Source organism: Phasianus colchicus, chromosome Z (genome assembly GCF_987193195.1).
Source record: "Phasianus colchicus chromosome Z, bPhaCol1.hap1.1, whole genome shotgun sequence".
Taxonomy (NCBI): Eukaryota; Metazoa; Chordata; class Aves; order Galliformes; family Phasianidae; genus Phasianus; species Phasianus colchicus.
In genome coordinates this window covers 81,547,785-81,569,652 of record NC_143476.1, presented here as the reverse complement: position 1 = coordinate 81,569,652, position 21,868 = coordinate 81,547,785, and the positions used below count along the sequence as shown (strand labels likewise).

The following is a 21,868-nucleotide window of genomic DNA, read 5'->3' as shown; positions in this document are numbered from 1 at the left end:
TCACCTTCAGTGTCTTCAGGGATGGAGCACCCACTACCTCTCTGGGCAGCCTGTTCCAGTGCCTCACCACCCATATTTTAAAAAACTTCTCCATATCCAATCTAAATCTCCCCTGTTAGTTTGAAGCCATTTCCCCTGGTCTTACCACAGCAGAACCCGCTGAAGAGCCTGTCCCCCTCTTTCTTGCAGCCTTTATTTAAGTACTGACAGGCTGCTCTGAGGTTTCCCCTGAGCCTTCTCTTCTCCAGGCTGAACTGCCCCACCTCTCACAGCCTATCCTCCAGGTAAAGTGGTCAAGACAGGACTGGCACAGCTGCTTATAGCAAATATGTCACTGAGATTTTAAATAAATAAAAATTTTAACAGATTTTAGGCTCACAGCTCACCCACCTGGAGCCATCAGCTCAGCAGTGCCACAAAGGGAAGATCTTCATTGTGGGGGCCATCTGCCCTTCGCTCATGAAGAGCATCATGGAGCTTAAGCCAGAAATAATCTCCTGTTTTACCGTAGAGTCGTAGAATGGCTTCAGTTGGAAGGAACCTAAACAATCATCTAGTTCCAAACCACAGCTTCCACTTGACCATGTTGCTCAAAGCCCCATTCAGCCTGGCCTTGAACACCTCAAGGGATGGGACAACCCCATCTTTTCTGGGCAAGCTATGCCAGTGCCTACCACCCTCACAGTGAAGATTTTTTTCCTGCTGTCTAATCTAGATCTAACCTCTTCTGGCTTAGAGGCATTACTCCTTGTCCTACGACTTCACTGCCTGACAAAGTGTCCATCTATAGATTTCTTGTAGGCTCTTTTCTAGGCTCTGGAATGAAGTCTTCCTGATGATTTCACCACTTCCCCTGCACACAGCACTGGTAGTTCTATTTAGTTTAATAAAGCCTGTATTCATACACAGTTGCTCTTTTAACACTGCCTGCCTGAAAAGTAGCCACATTTGACTGGAGGCCACAGTCATTTTGTTTCTGTTGGGGCTGGTGATAAGAATGGACATCCATCCGGGAAAAGCAATGGAGCAGGCGTCGAAGTAACAGGGCTTTTCATGTGTATGTCCCACTCCCAGTCTGTCAGGTTAGCAGAGCAAAGAAACCCTTAAAGACAATTGCATATTTTTTTTTCATTTATTCCTAAGTTACTTGGACTACAAAAATGAGTACGGGCTGCAAATGCAAATGCTGAATTTGTTTTAACTCTGTGCTAGCCAACAGAAAAGAACTATATCCAGAATATTCAATTTTTCAAGTAGGTGCCTGGTCTCTAATGCAAGCACAGATTGTATCCACTGTATATCCATTGTATGCTGCCCTTTACAAGAAGTATAAAAATATATACATTTTCATTCAAGTGAGACTGGCTTGTTTCCTGCATAATTCATCTCTTTTAGAGACACATTTCCATATACAGATTTGTTTCCATGGTACCATGTTTCCATGTTGCCATGACATTACTGGGATACTGTGTTTCTTTAAGTGATTATTAATTTCGTTCGTCTCCTCTCATTATAGGGTCTTGGAGTTTGTGCAGAATAGGAACAGACAATTTCTGTTGCATCCCCTTCTTTTCACCTGGTGTTTTTTGGTTTAAAACATGTAAATAATGCTCTAAGCACAAACTGGTTGACCTCTGGATTTTGCCAGTTTTGTCAGAGCAACTCACTTATATAGTGCTGTACACCTGTTTTTTTTTGCTGTTATTGGCCATTTCAGTGGGTACTCTGTAGCAGCAACATCCAAGTCAGAACATTATTAAATTATTTCAGTTTTAGGAAAGTGAGAGCAAAACTATGGGCATTAAATTCACTTTGAAATTTGCATTTGAACAAGTTAAGAAATACATAGGTGTAAGAGAGAAACAGATCTACTAGTTTACCAAGGGATGACACTGATGATCGGCATCGAAACAATTCTCCCAAAGCAACAAGTCACACAACACAAAATATGTGTTGAAAGCAAGCAGCCATCCCCTTTCATACGCTTGCAGTAAGAACAGTGCAGTGCTGATATACGCAATATCATTTACTATGATTCATTAACATGCAGCAAGAAATAGGTGGCTGAATAAATTCAGTACTGCAGAGGTAATGTGTATGAGTGAGGTTCAGTACATCCCTCTGAAGTAGCTGTGAATTCATACTGCCCAAGAATCTGTCTTTCTGAGACTATGAACTACAGATCTACAGATTCAGAAATAGAAGCCCACTCCCATCCACAGAGAACAGATGTGTGATATTACAATAAAATCAACATATCCTAGAAATTCTGCTCTTTTTGATTTGTTTAATCCAGGCAGTGGCTGGAGTGAAGATCTGGCCTTGCTGCGAGGAATAAGCTTTACCATTAATGTTTGGTTAACTCCCTATTATTCTGTTGAAACAGGAGGACAAGTTACTGATGTCTGTGACAGTGATTTCCGTACTTTGGACCTCTACCTTTGTACCTAAATTAGAGTATTCACCTTTGAGTTGTACCTTATAGTATTACTGTGCTTTCTTGATTTACATGAAGAGACTGGCAAATAGATTTGACTAACCTTTATGCTGGCTAAACTGAGGAAAATAAATATTTTCCTGCAAGTTTATTATTAACTGCTATTGTATGGACTGGAAAGTCTAGGCCATGGTTATTCCTTGAGTTTGATTGCCTGGATACTGAGCTTCAGGTCTCCACTGGGCATCATGTGTTCCACTAATTGCAAATCTTACCCTAATTCCTTTCCAGCAAGACATTCTTGCTGACTAGTGTCTTTCACAGTACACATCATTGGCAATTTTTCTAGGTTTGCCAGTGTGATAGGCCTTTGTTTTTATGAACTGTTTCTGTCACACAGCCACACTGTCACCAATAAGACATTAATTTGCACCTTAGCTATGGCCAAATTTATTTAGTTTATAATTAGTTCACATTCTTTTTCATTTTTTGACCCTTAGATAGTTTGAGAAAACAAAGGTGGACTTTTCTGAGGAACATGTATTCCTGAAAGAAGGAAAGCATTGATCTGAATTGACATACTATCTGAAATATTTCATCTGAAATGATGTGTCCACTCCTTTGTAGTTTAAAAGATGAAAAGCAGACAAAGTAAATTTCATCCAGGACTTTTCACATTACTCATGGCACAAACACTCAGTTCCTGTATAGAGAATGTGTTCCCATATTGCTGTCTGTCAGAAAGCTTTTGTGGTATTTTTCAGTTGCCTCCACTCTGTCTTAGCAGGCCAAGTTGTACAAAACTTGTGAAAATTACATAAAATGAGAATAGCAAAACTATATTTTGTATCACTGGCCATCATAACAGATAATACAAAGAACCTTAAAATGCTTGTGGATATCCTTGTTTTTAAGCAGTTTTGTGCTGCCCCAAATGAATGAAAATAGCTATACCATAAAGGAAAACAAATTCTTTAAAGGAAACTTTACAGATTTAAATTTTTATGTGTGCATGTATATACACATGTAAAAAGAATATATTTTATGATTCTTAATATCGGCTTTCTCCAATTTAGTAGCAAAATTAATGCTTAAGAAATATATATTGTGCATATACCTCTATAGTCTTCAAATGGTGAAATTCTTTGGCTGACCTCAGATATATAATAGAAAATACACTATGAACAAACCATTGTAGTTTTATGACTGTTAATCTTTATTGGGTAAATGTATGTTTTACAAAGTAAGCAAACATTGCTAACACGTACACAATAGTTTTTCCAAGGTTTTTCTTACTTTGAACATTAGTTTGTGATGCCATACATCTCATACACTTTGTGTATTTATTTCAGAAGAACAGCATTATCTGAATACTTGATTGGTAGGTTTAAAGTTGAAGGCATGCCAGAATCCATCCCAAATTCATGAAAGAATAAAAGTCATCAGAGTTCATTAAGATGAATATTTTCAGTGGTTGCTGCGTAAACCTAAAAAATCACAAATCACAGTCATCAAGTATCAACACGCACTATTCATCATAAGGTGTGATTTCCATATTCTAGAAATAATACAAGGAGATAGAAATTCATAGAGCAGATTATATTCACTTTCTCTGTTGTACCAATAAGAGTATCTTTATTCAGTATAAGAGAATTTCAAAGAAATGTTGTCCTAGCCCTGCTTGTTACATATTAATGACAGGTAGTGTTGTCTTTACCCTGTTGAAATATAATCTGTATTTCATTAGTTCATGGTGGAGAGCCAGAATGTGCAGAAGATGCATTCAAACTTCTGTTTCTTTAGTATATTTCTTGTTGATTCTGACAAAAAGAAAATAGTAAGGCAGGATTTCAGGTTCCCAGATTTTGAAAAACTGGTGTAAATGTTAATGCTGAAGAATGGCCCAATTTACGGTGGTCAGAACTGCTGAGCCAGCCAGTGTTTGCTTTCACCAGCTAAATATTGAACTAAGTTGCTACAGCTTTTCCAGGCTGCAATGTCTTTTCCTGAAATACTGGCTCTAGGAAGGCTGGTAAGAAAACTATATCAACATCTTCACTTTTAAGTAAATATGCTATATTAAAATATACATCCTTCTGAAAGATCCCCAAACTCCATAGTTCATATGTTTCTCTGTGCTGTTGACATGTCCCAGCTTCTCTCTGTTTTGACAGCTTGCATTTGTTACACCAGGTTTCATCAATTTAAAGGCTAGGAGGAAACATGACAGGTCCCCTGTCCAGTTCCCTGCACTCTGCAGTCTGAATTACCTAAGTGTCAAGTTGCTACTAAGGCAGAAATTGCTGCCACTCTTTTTTTTTTTCCTTTGTTTGTTTTTTGGAGAGAGCAAGCAAGCATAAATACACACTAAAAATCTGTAAAAACTGACATCATAGGCATCTTCAGAGGTTTGAGATAGGAATGGAGTAAAGCTGAATCCTGGACGCCTTTATTTTCACGTTTTTTTCTTTTGTGTGTAAAGTTCATTCTAGTCCAGTAAAAATATCTTCCTTTAAAATTGGTCTCAGCTGAGCCTACTTATAATTCGTTATGGCCTGGTTCCATGCAAATTTAAATGAACATACCATTAAAAAAAAAAAAAGTAGAAGAAGAAGAAAAAAAATCAATCGCTCAATTCCTGATATATACTTTAGTTAAGTATTTTTACATACAAAATTGGCTTTATTGAGCAAACTGTTCTCTAAATTATTGAAACTATTTCCCTTTTGTTTTTCTCTTTGAAGAAGAGAGCAATAACAATTGTGTCAACTACCCAATGTATCCAACTCATCTCTGATACAGAAATAGCAATGCACTGCATCAAAACAAGCCTTCCTGACCTATACGGTTCCACAGTCCAGAAAAAAAAATTCCATTCCAAAAAGAAGCTTCTTCACATAAACAGCTATTCAGCTGTTTTCTTCTTTACTTGGTTTCAAAAAGAAGAAACCCAGCAAAGGTGGAGAAGCGTTGGTGATCCCCATGGAGGGCTCCGTTTCCCATTCGCAGCCAAACTTCATCTCCCTTGGCAAGTTTCAGCACCGCGCTGTTTCCTGAGGTGTCCGCCTTCCCTTTTGATTCATAGCTGAGGATGAACATTTTAACAAGTCAGTTTTTCTTTGTCAGCAATGATCAAGGAAACAATTAAAAAAAAAAAAAAAAAAAAAAGTTAATCCAAGAAAGCACATTCAGGCTTGCCAATATTGAAGTTTTGGGGGTTTGTTTATTTATTTATTTATTTTGCATTTGATCTCTAAATCAAACATTGCACCTTGTCTAATTTCATCATTTCTTTCAAAAATTCTGGAATTCTGAAGTTTTAAATGATGTATTTTTCCTGCATACAGGTTACGAGTTTACTATTTAAAATAAACTTATGCTCACTCTTTGCAACATTCTGGATTTTCTTAGACGATCTCTCTTTCTGTGCGATTCATCACAGTCAAATTTAAATGCATCAAGATCAGAAGTTTCATGTGAGCTGAATTCCTGTACTTCTTGCACAGGCAGCAGGCAGACAGGGTATTCAAAAAAAAAAAAAAGACCTTGAGTCTTTTGTTGAAACACAGATGTGTTTAATGTGGGCTAACCCAACTATTCCTTTGATTGTCAGTTCTCCTTCCCCCACCTTTTGCTTTTTTTAGTATCAATGCTTTAGGGGGAAATAAAAGGGTGCTTTTTGTTTTGCAGAGAAGATCTGCTGGGAACGAAGTAGAAGGGGAGAAGGATGCAGGAACATGGTCTCAAATTGTGCCAGGGGAGTTTTAGTTTGGATATCAGGAAACACTTCTTTACAAGCACTGGAATAGGCTCCCCAGGGAGGTGGTTGAATCACCATCCCTGGATGTGCTTAAAAACCATTTGTATGTGGTGCTCAGGGACATGATTTAGCGGAGGGTTGTTAGTTAGGGTAGTATGGTTAGGTTGTGGTTGGACTTGATGATTGTTAAGGTCTTTTCCAACCTGAGTGATTCTATGATTCTAGCTACCCGTTGGTTGTGCCTTTGTTGCTGGCCATTGAAAAAGTCTAGACAGCTTAAATAAAGCTGCTCTCATCGTAAGTGCCTAAAATACATTGTGCTGAATCTAAGCTTTTGTCTATGCTTTATCAGGTTTTAGAGATAAACTGGATTTTGTCTGCAGACTTCTTATTGATATTAAACAAATAACATTTTTTCAAACACTTTTTTTTGCACATGTCCACTTGACAATAAGCTTCTTGATCTAGTCAATATAGAAGATACTAAGTTAAAAGTGAATCTTGTTCTTCATGAATCTGCAAGAAATATATACAGCTAAGAAAATTTTTGTTCAAATTGTGTTAATGTTAACAAAGCCAGTAAATGGAACACCCTTGCTTCTTACTTATCTTCACTACTGCTTTCCACCTTTAAAGTGCTTTCCCTTAACCTTCCATAAGAGTATTTTTAGTTGCTGAACATTTCATTACACCCTTTCACTGACAGAAAAAAAAATAAAAATGAGGGTGAAGATATGTTTTAGCAGAATGATAGTATTCTATCAGTAGACTCCAATCCTGACTTGCAGTGAGAGTTCATTTCTCCTCAGCAGTGAGGAACTTCTGATTAAGGATCATTTTCCATTCTTGTCTCAGGGACAAATACTATGTAAATTTGCAAGTTGAGGAGGGCAAAATGTAGTACTTTTCCTTAGTTGTTTTTTTTCACCCTATGAAATTTCTTTAAAAAAGAACAGGTTTGTGTTATGAAATGTGACCACATAGTCACATGGATGCAAATGTCTTTTACTGAGAAAATGTCATAGTCGTCTACTTACCTATATAAGCTGAATACTGTGTTGCCATTATGCATCAGGTACACATACACTTCCTCCACATCTTCATGTTTCATCATATTGAAGGTGAAGAAATACACCCCTGAAATGATTACCAAAATATTTTCTTCATAGAAGGAAGTAGCCACGCTACAGACTACTACTTCTTGCTTAGGAAAAAAAAACTAGCTGAGGCCAAAATTCATCTTTTTCAGTGGGCATTTTGCTTCTGCTTGCAGTGAAACCAAAACCTGGTTCATTTTTATTCTGCATGTGTTGGGGGCTAAGCCATGTCCTGTTCCAGAGAAATGACTTCACTTGAACACAGCTGGACTGCCCATCCCTTCCATCTGACTGAAGGTGAAATTTCCCAAAGGCTCAGAATAGTGATTTTCCTTACCCATTCTTTTCCTTGTTTTCATGTTCCTGCTTACTCCTAAAAGGGCTCAGCCTTGGAGGCCATCAGATATCCAGCATGTCACCAGGACCACTCAGGGCACGAGCAATTGTAACAGCACTCACTGCTGCTCTCCTGGTTGTAATGCATCCTGTGCAATGCACTACTTTTTCTGCTTGCACTGCATGTCCCTCTCCATCATCTTTCTGAGCTCTTTCATTTCTGAAAGGTACCAACAGCGTTACCAGTGCAGCCTTGTTATGTATCACAAGCTTTACAAAATGCCTGCAGGAGGGAGGCCTACCTTCTTTTTCATGAACTGTAGTTTTGTAGCATCGACCCTACAATGGGAGCTTGGAGCATGCATCAAAGTTGTTGAACAGGTTAAAGTTTATTAATTTGCACACATATTTTTGAGTGGCTCTTTGTGGAGCTAGGAGTTGTATTGAATGATACTTATGGGTCCCTTCCAACTCAGGTTTTTATATTTCTATATATTAACCTCAAAAGAAAGCAGCTGGGAGGAAAATCACCTATGCCTCTAAGTGCCATCCAAGTGACACAGCAAGCTTGGAGGGCCTGACTTCCATTAAATATAACATTATGTATCATAACTGTAAATAAATGAATAGAAGGGTGAGAAAGGCCAGATGGAGGAAGATGGTCTTAGTCTTCACTTACAAGTGCTATTGTCCTCCCTCCTCTATGTCCTCTTGATGACTGGCAAGCCTTCTGTTGACTTACTCAGTTTCCTGTTTCATTTTCCTGAAAGCAGGTGGTAATCATTTTCCAGAGTGAGCCTGATCTTGTGCTAACTCAGTACTGTTTTCTCACTGTTATTGACCACACTTTTCCCCAGAGGTTTGAAATTGCAGTCTTTTGTTTGGCAAGTACTCACCATTCACTGGAGCACCAAATCTCCCAGTCATTACATCAAAGAAATTCCCAACATTAGTTTCAACACTACTGAAGATGATCCCGCTGTTCTGGTTGCTGAAGTGAGTGGCCATGGAAGCCATGAATGCAACCTGGAAAAATGTACTTCTTAGTCAGTCAGTCATTAAATGTACATGTGTCGAGGAATCAGCTACATTATTTTTTCCTGGATTTTCAGTCTGTTTATTTTCCTGACAGAGATGTTCTTCTAGGGCCTGTTCCAAGGCCATTAAACTCCAGTAACAAAACTCCCATTGAAGGAAGCTAGAAGAGTACTAGCCTTCTTAGATTCAATTGGACTATTCATGACTGTAAAGGTAAGTGTATGGGCAAGTGTTTGCCGGGCAGAACCTTAGTTTTAGATTTTATTTACCTTCAAATATCTCTAGAATGATGCAATAATCAATTGGCATGGTGTTTTAGATAAATGTGAATTAATTGGTTTTTATATGCTCCCAAATGTACTTAGGCTGGATATTCTTTAAATGGAATATGTTAAGTAAACAATCTTGGTAGAATCCATACACGATTGTTACTTGCCAATTACCTTCAGAGATAAATTAGGCATTTTTATTAGAGATCTTCTAGAGGTTCAGTGGCTGGGATTCAGCACTTTTCCTCTCTTGCCCCATATTCCTCAGTCGTGACAACAGAGGATGGTAAATATCAAAAGAAGAAATTGAGAACTGTGGTTCTCACTTTTTGCAGGGAGGTATATTGGCTGTGAATTTTTTTTCTTAGGAAGAAGCGCAAAACCTCCCACATTGGACAATTCAAATTACCTCACTAAGACACCAAGGAACAACACACGTGTTGCATGGGTGGGGCAGAGGGTTATCTCTTTTGTCAGTCTATGAATGTCAGTAGAAAGAGTACAGGCAGAATTGCAGCATCTGTATGCTAGAAAGTCACATGGTGACTTAGCAGACACTTAATTCCTCTCTCTTAATTTCTCTGAAGAAAAGTTAGAAGAAGAGTGTTCAATTACAGTTGTTAAGTGCTCCCTAAAATAACCAATTTTTAATGAGATTCCAGATAAACAGTTATTAAAAAATGAAAACAAAACAAACAAACAACAAAAAAAACCACCCAAAACTTCTTTTGATTTCAAATCCAAATGAGAAGTGAGGCGAAATCAGACGCCAGTTCTGATCCAACAATGGAAACCATTAGCCATTTTCTCAGAAATTTAAGGACCTCCAGATGTGAGCTGAAAGCTTGGCTGATTTTCTTTATCCTTACACAGGTACATTTTCTCTGACAGTAAGCGGTTACGTTCTTGCTTCTCAGCCAGGTTCACATCAAAGTTCATTCTATGTTAAAGCAAAGCAACTGTAATGGCCATTAGATGGAATTTATTACTCTTTGTTCAGATTCCATTTCACTCTCTCTCTAACCCCAAGGTACTTTTCTGGGCTGATCAGAAAAGCTGAAAAAAATGTCCTTTCTCCACGTCTCATTTTGAAATGCAAGTCTTTAAAAATAACTCTGTACTTAAACCAGTATTGTATTCAGAAGTCTTTTTACTCTTCCTCTCCTCTCTCCAAAGTTCTTAAGCATGATGTTAACAAGCAATTACATACTCTACTGTATAAAGAATTTTTAAGCACATCTATCAAAGAGTGAATAACTTTTACCTTAAAATAGTTATTGCAATTTGAGCCTTTGTTATTCAAGCCATTTCATTATTTAGTTTATAACTAAATCACCACCACTGTCTTATATAAGAAAAAATACTGATAGCTCATCTTAATATTGCAAAAAAATCTATGTTGAACATAATTGCAACAAATATGTTTTCCAAGGTATTGAGCTATGATATTAATTCCACTTGCTTTTTAAAGATTGCTAAGATATGCTTTATTACAAATGTCTATTAGTTTTAGAAACTGTTTTCATTCTCTCTATTTTAATCTGTCAGTCATCCCATCTTGTGAAACCTACAGCTGAGAATTCAAGCATAAACAACACCAAGAAATCTGAAGTCATTTTCCCACATTTCCCCCACAGGTTTGGTTATACTAGTGATTCTGCTGTTAATTTGCATAATCTTAATGAGTATGTAAAGCCAATATGAATTACTTTTATTTGGAAGAACACATTTCAGTTAAAACCTTTTCAAGTAGATTTTCAAGTAGATCAGAACTTTAGTTTTGCCCAAAGTCAGAGGGTTTATAAGTGGAATTAATTTTTCTGTATATTTGTTTTATCCCAATTTTGTACCGTCAGTGGTAAACAGAGTGTAGGGGTATGAATCAGCTCAAGACTAAGACACTTCCATTTGAGTATGTACACGTGAGCAAGGATATAAACTGTCTTGTAATTACTGGAGATTTTATCTATAGGCTCCTTAAATCTGAAGACCTGTATGCCTAAAAACAGCAATGATTGTTAGATGAAGTTGAGTTGTTCTCCTAGGTCCCCAATAATTACAAAGGGAGTTTAGATGCTCCCTGCATAAGTAGGTTCCTCAATCTGGATCTATGTCCAACAATAATCAATGGCTAACACAAGTGCATCTAGAGCCATATGAAGTGCTTTAGGACTCCCCCACGTGAGACTGGCTGATCTGATATAAGACCTACAGAAGCCACCGCAGTGGCAGCTGGAGACTTTAATCCCAAGGCCTTTTCACATACCTAAATCTTGCCTTTAGTACCTGTGCCACTTCACAGACATAATCAAGTCTACTGCTACTGCTGATGTAATGATCATATATCTTTACACTGTAGTGTACAGTGTGGACAACTCTTAAAATCCATTTTCATCTGTAAGCAAGGATCTTAGATATCCAAGTCTCATTCAGTTTTGATTGCCTTAAGAACAGGATTAGGATCATAGAATCATAGAATCATCAAGGTTGGACAAGACATCCAAGGTCATCTAGTCCAACCATCCTCCTACCACCAGTATTTCCCCAATAACCCTTTTCTAAACGTTTCTTGAACACTTCCAGGGACTGAAACACCTCCCTGGGCAGCCCACCACTCTTTTAGAGAACAAATCTTTCCTGATATACAACCTGAACCTCCCCAGGTGCAACTTGAGGCTATTCACTCTAGTCTTGTCACTAGTTACTCAGGGGAAGAAATTGACCCCCCCACCTCATCACAACCTTCTTTCAGCTAGTTGTAAAGAGCTATAACGTCTCTCCTAAGCCTTCTGCAGACCAGACAATCCCAATCACACCATCATGACTCTGCTGCACTGCAGGTACATGTATGTGAGCTCTCTACCACCTCTCACATTCCATGAATAAACTCTAATCCAAAAGCTAGAAGACTAGGTAAAAAAGAAAATAAAAAATTGAGTACAAATATATCTCTTTAACATCTTTATCAATGACACTGATGACGGAATCGAGTGCACCCTCAGCAAGTTTGCTGACGACACCGAGCTGAGTGGTGCGATTGACACGGTTGAAGGAAGGGATGTCATTCAGAGGCTAGAAAGGTGGGCCCAGGTGAACCTGATGAGGTTCAACACAGCAAAGTGCAGAGTTTTGCACTTGGGCCGGAGGAATCCCAGGCATCCATACAGACTGGAAGGAGCGGTCCTTGAGAGCAGCCCTGTGGAGAAGGACCTGGGGGTCTTGATAGATGAAAAACTTAATATGAGCCAGCAGTGTGCTCTTGTGGCTCAGAAGGCAAATGGTATCCTGGGCTCCATCAAAAGAGGGGTGGCCAGCAGGGACAGGGAGGTGATTGTTCCCCTCTACTCCGCTCTTGTGAGGCCCCATCTGGAGTACTGCGTCCAGGTCTGGAGCCCCCAGTACAAGAAAGACAGGGAGCTGTTGGAGGGGGTCCAGAGGAGGGCCACAAAGATGATCAGGGGACTGGAGCACCTCCCCTATGAGGACAGGCTGAAGGAGCTGGACTTGTTCAGCCTGGAGAAAAGAAGGCTGGGGTGACCTCATTGCAGCCTTTCAGTACCTAAAGGGAGCCTACAAACAGGAGGGGAGTCAACTCTTTGAAAGAGTGAGTGACAGCAGGACAAGGGGAAATGGTTTTTAGTTGAGGGAAGGGAGATTTAGGTTGGACGTCGGGGGAAATTCTTTACAGAGAGAGTGGTGAGGTGCTGGAACAGGCTGCCCAGAGAGGCTGTGGATGCCCCGTCCCTAGAGGTGTTCAAGGCCAGATTGGATGGGGCCCTGGGCAGCCTGGTCTAGCATTAGGTGGGAAGGTTGGTGACCCTGCATGTGGCAGGGGGGTAGGAGATTCATGATCCTTGAGGTCCCTTCCAACCCTGGCAATTCTGTGATTCTGTGATGTCTCTCCTTCAGCAGTGCTTATCAGCTCAAACTTGAACTCAGTTTTTAATGCTTCCCTGGATTTTGGGTGGCTCATACCTAACAGAGCCTACGTATTTCTCAGCATACTTAGGATACTGAACCACTGGAAAACACAGATGAATGCTGTGATGAATACCATTCTGCTGAATGGTATTTTTCAAAACAAGAGGGCTCTGTTCCGAGTTCAAAGTTTTTGACCCAATATTTGGATGATTTGTGAGTCTCACAAGGCCTAACTGGCTTAAGGAGCATGAGTCTAAGTAACTCTTTTGCTCTTTTCTCTAGGAAACACAGATCTATGTAATGTAATGGGGCTTAATAGAAAAATATTCGTCCTTGTTATTCACCTTTAATCACCCAGATACTGGCCTTCTGTTGTAAAAGGGAGCCATATTTCCTGCTGTTACTTTGATGGATCCTTAGTCTAAAATGGCTAAACTTTGCTGACTTTCTTTTCCAGGAAGATCTGTTGGAGCATATCTGTCAATCATGACAAATGCTACGTCTGCCTTTCATTGTGTTCTTTTAGAGGTGGATCTCCTTCTTAGGTATCCTATACTAATCTCTGCTGCAGCAAATGTGAGGCAGATGTTTTGTACCTGTAGCTCTGGAGGGATCCCAGGGTAACCCTTCTCGCCTTTGGGTCCATGATGGCCGCGCTCTCCCCTTGGTCCCATATCTCCTTTGTCTCCTTTCTCACCCTTGGCTCCTTCCTGGCCAGTTGCTCCATTATTGCCATTGTTTCCATGATTTCCTTAAAAGAAATGGACCTTCCTGTATAACTTCAGTCATTTCATGCATTATAACAGATGCTGTATCAGAGTCCTTTTTTAGCAGTTTGCAACACATGCACTTTTCAGTACCATTGAATAAAGATGAGCATTTTCCAGAAGGATGTACACTGATGTTTAAGAGTTAACCACAATGTTATCTTGTTATTGCTCTATTAACTGCAGATGTCTCAGGTCAATTGCCTTGCACAGAAGATGTCCAAGGAGGAGACCTCAGAGGATATGAGACTTGAGTAAAGTGAAGGCCACTGTTGGCTGACACGTATCAGGTAGTCTGCATTTTCAGTCTTATTTTTATTTTCTTGTAAAAATATTTCCTATTAATACAAGGTGACCAGGATAGGATAATTTTGAAATACCTTTTGCTGTCTTTAAAACTTTAAAATGTAAGGTAACTTATAATGTGTAACTTTAAACTAGCTAAAAACTGGCCCATCTGTGCCAAAAATTGGGAGGGGCTGTGTTCTTGATGTGCTAGTTGGCTTTAACAGGTTGGTTGCTTGTTCCTAGGCTTGAAGACAATGTTACAGTGAAGCTTTTCTGAGAGGACTTCTTATAATGGTGGTCATTACAACAAATGCATTTCTGCATCTGCTGTATTAATTCCTCTTGTTTACTGAAGAAATTACTGACCAAGCATCTATGCATCTGACAAATTTTTAAAATTGGTCAAGATAACAGAGTAATTATTATGCCTGCCTAAAGCAAGAACTTGATCTTTCAGTTAATTACTCGGAGGATTAATTAGTGTCATCAATGATCTACCTGAATTTAAATTATATTTTTTGTCTCTCTGCTTGTTTTCTAATTAGTCACTTTAGTTATGAATTTTCAAAAATGGTGTTGTCTGCAAGCAAATCTGAGTAAGTGATTCTTCAAAGTTTTTGTATTAGGAAAATGTCTTCAAATAAAATGTCTGAATGACAGAAGAATAGAAGCAATTTTTGTTTAGGAAATCAATAACTCCTACAAATTACAAGAATTGATCCTTTGTGTAACAAGAGAACTACAGCTCAGAACAGAAGTATACAAACCATACTTGATTCAATCAAGAGAAAAACAGCTGTTGCCCTTCACCTCAAGTGTGCAGTGATAGAAAATGCAGCAGTTGAAGGAAATAGAAAAATTTCAAACTGCAGAGGGATGCCATGGGCCATACAATTCTAGCATCCTTTGGTAGTAAGGGAGTGTGTCTGAGTTACACGTTCATATGAGGAAAAGGCAAAGGTGGAGTAGGCTGTATCTCAGTATTTCAGCTGGCAGCCTTGAAAGTGTGGGTATAATACAAAATCGTGTGCTGCTTCTAAGAAGTCCGCTTTAAACTGGTACAAAACGCATAAGAAGTTTCACCATTAGTTTCATTAATATTATCTATCTGCTTTAGGGATGGTAATTTTCAAATCCCTACCCCCCAGTAGCTTCTGTAACGAACATCGACCAACATACAGCTATCTTTTTCCTTACAATGGGCCCTTCTTTTTTTCTAGGTGAAACTATAAATTCTTATTTAGTCTTATTTATTTCTTTGTGTGCATATTTTGCCTTTAAAAAATACTTTTTATTAAGGAAAAATAAAACAAGAAAGAAATGAAGAAATTTCAGTGAAAGATAGGGATATGTGTGTCTCTGTAGAAATTTGGCTAGCAGTATGCCCGATGAAAACATCTCCTGAATATAGCACAAAATAGCATTACAGGATATTCAGAGTGAAAGCAATAATCAACTCCAGGAAATAAGTTGTTCCAGCTTTAATGGAAGCTTCATGCTGCTTTAAGGAGAAAGAATAATTTGGCCTAAAAATGCAGTGACATTGCTTTCAACATGAATTTGTGAAAGCTGAATTTTATTATCAAATGTTTTTTCACTAGAAAAATCTTTTAAGTCTAATTGAAAACCTCCGTCCCCCCAGGAAATTTTAGAAAAGTTTGTTTCTAAATCCATCCTCTGATCCTGATTTGGATCATTCTGTAGTACTTTACAGACTACCCTGAAATTTAGAGCCTAAAATTAGACTGCTCAAAAATCAATTAAAGTACATCTTTACCCGGCATCCCAGGGGGTCCAGGAGGTCCTGGGGGCCCTTGGTAGAGTCGAACTCCAAAGTCACCACGGCAGCAGGAGCTACAGTCTGGATTCTGCGGTCCAGTCTGGGGGGGCTAAGGGCACAAAAGTAAGTTTTAAATAACTCATTCATGGAGTAAATTGATCATGTGCATGTCAGACACAGGCTCTTCATTATGTAGACTCTGCATATATGCTGATTTTTCAAAATGCTTATCTGGACTGAAATCTGCTATATTTGGGTTCTCTCCAAAAATGTTATTTTCAAAAGATTTAAGAGGGAAAAAAAAGTTATGTCAAATAATGGGGGTTTTGAAAATAAAATAATACCAAGTAATGAAAACTAGATTAATATCCCAGTTAGACAGCAATACTACTTTTTGCTGATCCCATATTTCAGCTGACCTTTATTGACAGTCAGGACTATAGGCAACAAGTGGTAGGAAAAAAGGTTGGCCATCAGCTATGATCCTCCACTAAGCATTGAGGAAATTGGGTCAGACTTCTGGAAAGATGTTAAAAATACACAACTCTTAAAGCCCTCAGACTTGTGTATTTACCAGGTATTTAAGTTGGTTGGGGAACCAAAAGAATTACCAAGCTATGAGACAAAAAATTTGAACTGACCACAACACCTGGTATTAATGGCACTTGACTATTAGCAGTTGTGGATGTTATCTCTAACCAGTTTGTATGATAAAAGTAATACAGCAATATGAATAATAAGTTAAATATATGCAGCTCAGTTTCTGTAATAGTGGTTTGATAATAGCTTTATTTCAGTGCTCTTCAATTGTGCCCCATTGTATTTATTTCTATGGAGTCTCATTCAGTCCTGGCTAGTTTTCACTGTAGTGATTTAGAGGTCTCAAAGCTTCTGATGGCTCAGCTGAGGCAGATGTCCTGGATTTTATTTTATTTCTCTACATCTTCATTCTTCCTGTTTTGTTGCTTTTTCTTAATGATTCTTTGCTACTATCCAGAGTCACAAATGGGCGGTTTGTAAATTCTAGAGGGCAGTAATTCCAAATGCACCTTTTCTCTCAGTGTTCTATTATTTGTCTTCCTTTTCACTTCCTTTACTTTCTTTCCATTCCTCTTTATCATCATCTAATGACTTGCTTAATGTGGATCTATTGGTTTAACAGCAAATTAGCCTCTGGTGAGATGAGAATTGCTAAATGATCATACAGATATGCTGTATTTCTGCCCTTGATGTCACCAGCTGGATTTGAAATACTGAAGTTTTATGCCCATGTTTTGAATTCATCCCCTCAAAATTCATTGATTTCAAGAGGCTTTAAAATTTATGTCACTGATACAGAAAATACCTTTCATGCCACCAAAATATTGCTTGCTGCAGACATGTGCCCTCCACAGCTGGAACCACTGACAGTGGAGCTCTCATGGCAATAAAGGCTAATCTGACAGTTCAGCAAATAAATACACTCATTATTCACAGACTAATAGAAATGTTAATTGCAGTGCACAAAAGGGCTTTGGATTTATATAATGTTGATCAACACTTTGTTTTTTCACTTTTATTCTGGGCAAAGTCTATGCAGTATAAGAAAAATGAGTTCTACCTGTTCAACTGTCTGTTCCTGGAGTCTGCATCTCTCCTAGCTTTTATGAAGTATAGAACAGATAATCACCAGGCACACTGATCAAACATTTCTGAATATGAGAGAAGTGACTGCTTTCAGCTCATTTTCAGTCCTCAAAGGGTAGTTGAGAGGATGGGAACTGTGCAAACATTTTGCACCATCAGAATAAAGTGTTTGGCTGACAGCAAAATCTCCAGCTTTTTCTTTGATAGTGCTTGATATTCAAGTTAAATGAAAAAGCCAACCATATAGACATCTGCCAAGTGCAAATAAGTGTGATCAGCCTAGAAATATCCAAATAGTTACAACTGTGTCTTATTGCTATGTGAAACCACGAGCTCCCCCAAATGAAATACATGTCAGAAAGCCTTATTTCAGGCATGTGAGTCTCTCTGCACCGATAAGATTTGTTATGTTGTACGATGCACTGAAATCCTGACCAAATGGTATTAGATTACCAGCAGTGTTATTGTAAAATAGACAGTAGTGTTGGTTGTAGCCAAAGCCTATTTTGACATAATCTCTCCAAAAACTCAACAGGTTATTACATGTGCAGGAAGACAAGTCCTGCTAATCTGGTTATACTAGAGCAGTCCCACTGAATTATAAATAAATACTTATGCAAGCCATAAAGAAGTACTGATTTATTAACTTTACTAATTCTTTGACTAGGAGGAAAAAAATGTTCACAATCAACTGCCAAGAACAATGAATTTTGAGGATACTTTTTAAATCTCTGAAATCAGAGAACTAAATGAAAGCTACAGTTAAAATAAAAGCCTGTGCCTAATGTAAAAGTACACTCAAATGGGACATAGAGATTAATTACAGCTTACTTGCCAAAGGTGTCCTATGCAGCCATATCCACATAAATTTTATAGCACAATGAATCTTTGGCATTGCTTTCAGAACATAAATGTGATTGAGGGGCTTTTGAAATGTATCTGCTACATCACTAACCTAATACAGATAGAAAACTGGAAACAGTGATAGCGGGGATATTTGTTGATTTTCCTACAATTTTGTATTTAGGAGGCAGTTTTAGGCAGCAGATGGTTTATAAAATTCCCTTAATTTAAACTTATGAACTGATCATAATTGGAGATTTAGTTCTTTTTACTTCCTGATTAATTTTATGGGTTTCTGTTATGCTATCTAAGATAGCACAGAAGACAAGTAATGTACACCCACTGCTCTTGGCTCCTGTTCCGAATGCATAATAGCATGTCTGTGTGGGCACCAGAGTTCTCTGTGCTACTTCTCTAGCAATGATATAAGAAAAACACCAGCATTTGAGGCAAAACACCAGTATCTTGTGTAGTACCTGAAGGTTTTCAGGGAGCAGTCTCAAAAATGAGAAATGTCTCTCCATTCATTGAGTTCTCGTGTTTCAGAAAAGCGTATTATATTTTTCATAAATTACTGGAAGTACAGAAACTGGCTTCATAATCAAATGCTATTGTTTCAGTGCCACAACATGGAATGAGATCTTTACTGTACTTTAGCAAGAGTTCTCCAGCCACAGCTAAGATAATCAAGAAAGTAGGGACTTAGGAGTGAAACCTTTGACTTCACTGATTGGTTGTTTCCAGCAGCTGCCAAACAGCTCATGGGGAAGGGAGAGGTTTGACATAAGTTAGAATATGTCCTTTCCACCTTTTTTCCTCCTCTGCCTGGAAACCCCTGGAGTCTCGAGATTGAAAATACCTATTGCATCAGACACTCCATGATGGATTAGCCCTGTCACACATCTGCTAGTGCTCCATTTCATTTCAGTAAGCCAAAAATTGCATCATTTCTCCAGCAAAGATTGCTTCCTAGAGAGGAGACTGGCAAGTAAATGACTGCCATCAGTTGTGCTCAGACTTGCTGGGCTCAATTTTAATGTCACAGTTTCTTCTAGCAGCAGACAACTTCATACAGGTACTAAACTCTGGTAAGAGAGACACATGCACCCAGAAGCAGTAGAATCTATTGAAATGGAGAATTTTACCTTAAAAAAAAATCATTATATTGCATTAAATCTTGCATTATCTGATATTTTGTTAGCAGCTGTCTTTAACTACCAGCAACATAGGGTCTAAAGTATGCAACTGCACAATTCTCTGTGCACTTAAGACAAACACACACACATGCTAACTGACGCATTGTACAGCATACCCGACTGATTATTTGTATGCTGCAAATGTCATTCAACATACCAACAATCTATCTTGCCAATTGAACTACAAGAACATAAAATTCCTGTGCAGGAAATATGAAATGCAGCTACAAAATTTAAAGACAAGGCATATAGTGCCCATACTCTGATGTGTTTCAGTCATTTAAGCCTAAAATGGGGTTAAAATCAGATCTCCTGTCTGCTTATCATGAAGCAGATTGCAGAGTAAGTTGTTATTCAACACTTGTCTGTATGTCCACAATTTTTGGAATTCAAAATATCATGGTTTGATCTAAAAGAATTTTAAATCACAAATGACAAAAAGTGAACTGTACTGGACCAAACATTTGTATCAGTAATAAGAACAAAACACTCACATTGTTCTTATTTCTAAAAAATACCAATCAACAGAATTTTTTTTGAGTAGTATTTTGTTGTGCTATAAAAAGCTTCTGCTCTTCAGATTTTTCTTTTAAATGTAGATTGCAGTACTTATGTATAATCAAACTGTTCAGTTTGCTGTGGGTTGATGACTATAATATCCAAATTGCTGTGTAAAAGGCATAAAATACCCCCGGTTTAAAAAGCAGATGCTGCGGTTGATTTTAAAAGTTTCATTCAAATCCAAATCTTTTTCCCATCAGAACTAAATAACAAAACTTGTTATATATAATTACTAAAGCTACTCAGATCTCAGAACAAGTACCTGTGGGTTTTTTTCAAGCATTCCTTCAGAACTATAATTCTGACTACTCAGAATTTCATTATGTTTGTCTCAATATATGATATACATGGTTTTCAAGTAAACTCATTCTCTGCTAATTGAATCTTTGCAAATATCTCTAGAAATTCTTTAATTTTCCTCCAAAGCCAAGTCAGTTGATTGATTCTGAAACTTTAATATATTAAGCAAGTAACAACTTGAAATGGTTAAGAGGCTTTTTCTGTCATACGATTTCAACATATCAAAGTTTCAGCCAAAGAGGGCTTCTATCTGTGTCATTACGATCATCCCCAAACATGCTGTCGACTCTCCCAGCTCATTTAAAAAATGTATTAAGCAACCCAGCAGAATACAGACCATTATACAGCTGTAATAAAATTCATTTCATAAATATATTATTAGTAATCTTAGAAAAAAAAAATAAAATATCTCATTAGCTGTAAAGTTATCTTTAGAAGATTAATTCAGAGTACCTGGACTCTATCTGAGGTAGTCAGTTCTACATCATCTACCTCTGGTCTCAGAACATTTTGGTCTGTAGAAGAGCTATTAGCAACAGTCCACTCTATAAGTTGACTCCGCTGTTTCAAAATTTCCCTGCTTCTGGAACCTTTGTGGCCAGTCTGGTGGTGACTTTGCAATACTTTGGCCACTGGTTTATAAGATCTTCTGCTCACCTCCATGTATTCATCTTGACACAGGCAAAATGGAAGAAAAAATAAAGCCAGCAGATGCCAACTGATGAAATCCTTCTCTGCCATGTTATTCAAAATAATTTCTCAAGAGTCCAGCAAAAGTCTTGCAGAAGGAGAGTTTCTCTGCTGCACCAGGAGTTATGTAGTCCTTTCAGCTGTCCCACTCGTAAGCCTGGCACTGAGACCAGTACCAGGTTTTATACTGTTGTGCGTAATAAATAAAACTGAAAATGCCAAAGTGACAGGATACTTCATCCAAAATCAGTCATGCTCCTTTAAACAAACCAGGCATTATTCACCACTTCACCACCACAAGGAAAATTGATTTGTATGCTGGAAATGGCCACAGCATTTAACGGACTCCCATGGTTCCTATTTGGGGGCATTAAAAAATGTAGCACCTTTTCTTTGGCGTGTTTCTGTTTAAGTGTGAAAAAATGTGATGGAAATGGAGAGCATGTGGCTAATGGTTTACGTTCCCTGATTAGACATGGAAAAGCTGTGAATTCACACTCTAAAATGTCTTTTGGACACAGTCACCTTCCTCATTTGCCAGGAAATTCACACACACAACTGCGTCAGCCCAGTCTGAAAAATCCTTCCAAGAGCAATTAGGAAACAAAAGCACAAAAGGAGCTTTCGCATATGATTCTGACCCAGTGGCTGTTTCTGACTATGCTTTTCATTCACTAAAAGAAAAATATTGGATTTCTGTCAATTGGCCAATGGTGGAAGTAGACTGGATAAGTAGCTCTGAAAAACTGGGTTGAATTCAGATTCACAGAGACCCATTTCTCAGCATTAGTTCAACCCACTCAACTAGGCAGTATTTTTTCCCTTGAGTTTCCAGTGTTTTGCTAAATCAACTGCCAAACCAAATTTTATATCTTCTCTGCCAAATAAATATAAATTTACTGGGGGCTTATTTCAGACTAAATGTATCAAATTATATATATATAATAATATCCTTTATT

General features: G+C 38.1%; 1 protein-coding gene across 2 annotated transcripts; it reads right to left on the bottom strand.

Moving 5' to 3' along the window:
• Positions 1 to 5,122: 5,122 nt before the first annotated feature.
• C1QTNF3 (C1q and TNF related 3) lies at positions 5,123 to 21,170 on the bottom strand. 2 transcript variants are annotated; one of them, XM_031608413.2, is made up of 6 exons: positions 20,673 to 21,170; positions 15,691 to 15,802; positions 13,455 to 13,609; positions 8,527 to 8,656; positions 7,235 to 7,334; positions 5,123 to 5,522 (listed from the first exon to the last, which is right to left on the bottom strand). In XM_031608413.2, exons 1-6 carry the CDS (start codon positions 20,958 to 20,960, stop codon positions 5,363 to 5,365), a joined length of 945 nt encoding a protein of 314 aa, XP_031464273.1. In that variant the 5' UTR covers positions 20,961 to 21,170; the 3' UTR covers positions 5,123 to 5,362. The 2 variants fall into 2 exon arrangements, with proteins under 2 accessions (XP_031464273.1, XP_031464274.1); XM_031608414.2 differs by having other exon boundaries at positions 20,877 to 21,164.
• Positions 21,171 to 21,868: the final 698 nt, after the last annotated feature.

Excerpts from the sequence above, each read along its gene's own strand:
- C1QTNF3 (XM_031608413.2), bottom strand. The coding sequence starts at position 20,960 with ATGGCAGAGAAGGATTTCATCAGTTGGCATCTGCTGGCTTTATTTTTT. Across the intron at positions 15,803-20,672 it reads CTACCTCAGATAGAGTCCAG|CCCCCCCAGACTGGACCGCA; the intron begins GTACTCTGAATT and ends TTGTGCCCTTAG. Across the intron at positions 8,657-13,454 it reads GGATCCCTCCAGAGCTACAG|GTTGCATTCATGGCTTCCAT; the intron begins GTACAAAACATC and ends ACATTTTTCCAG.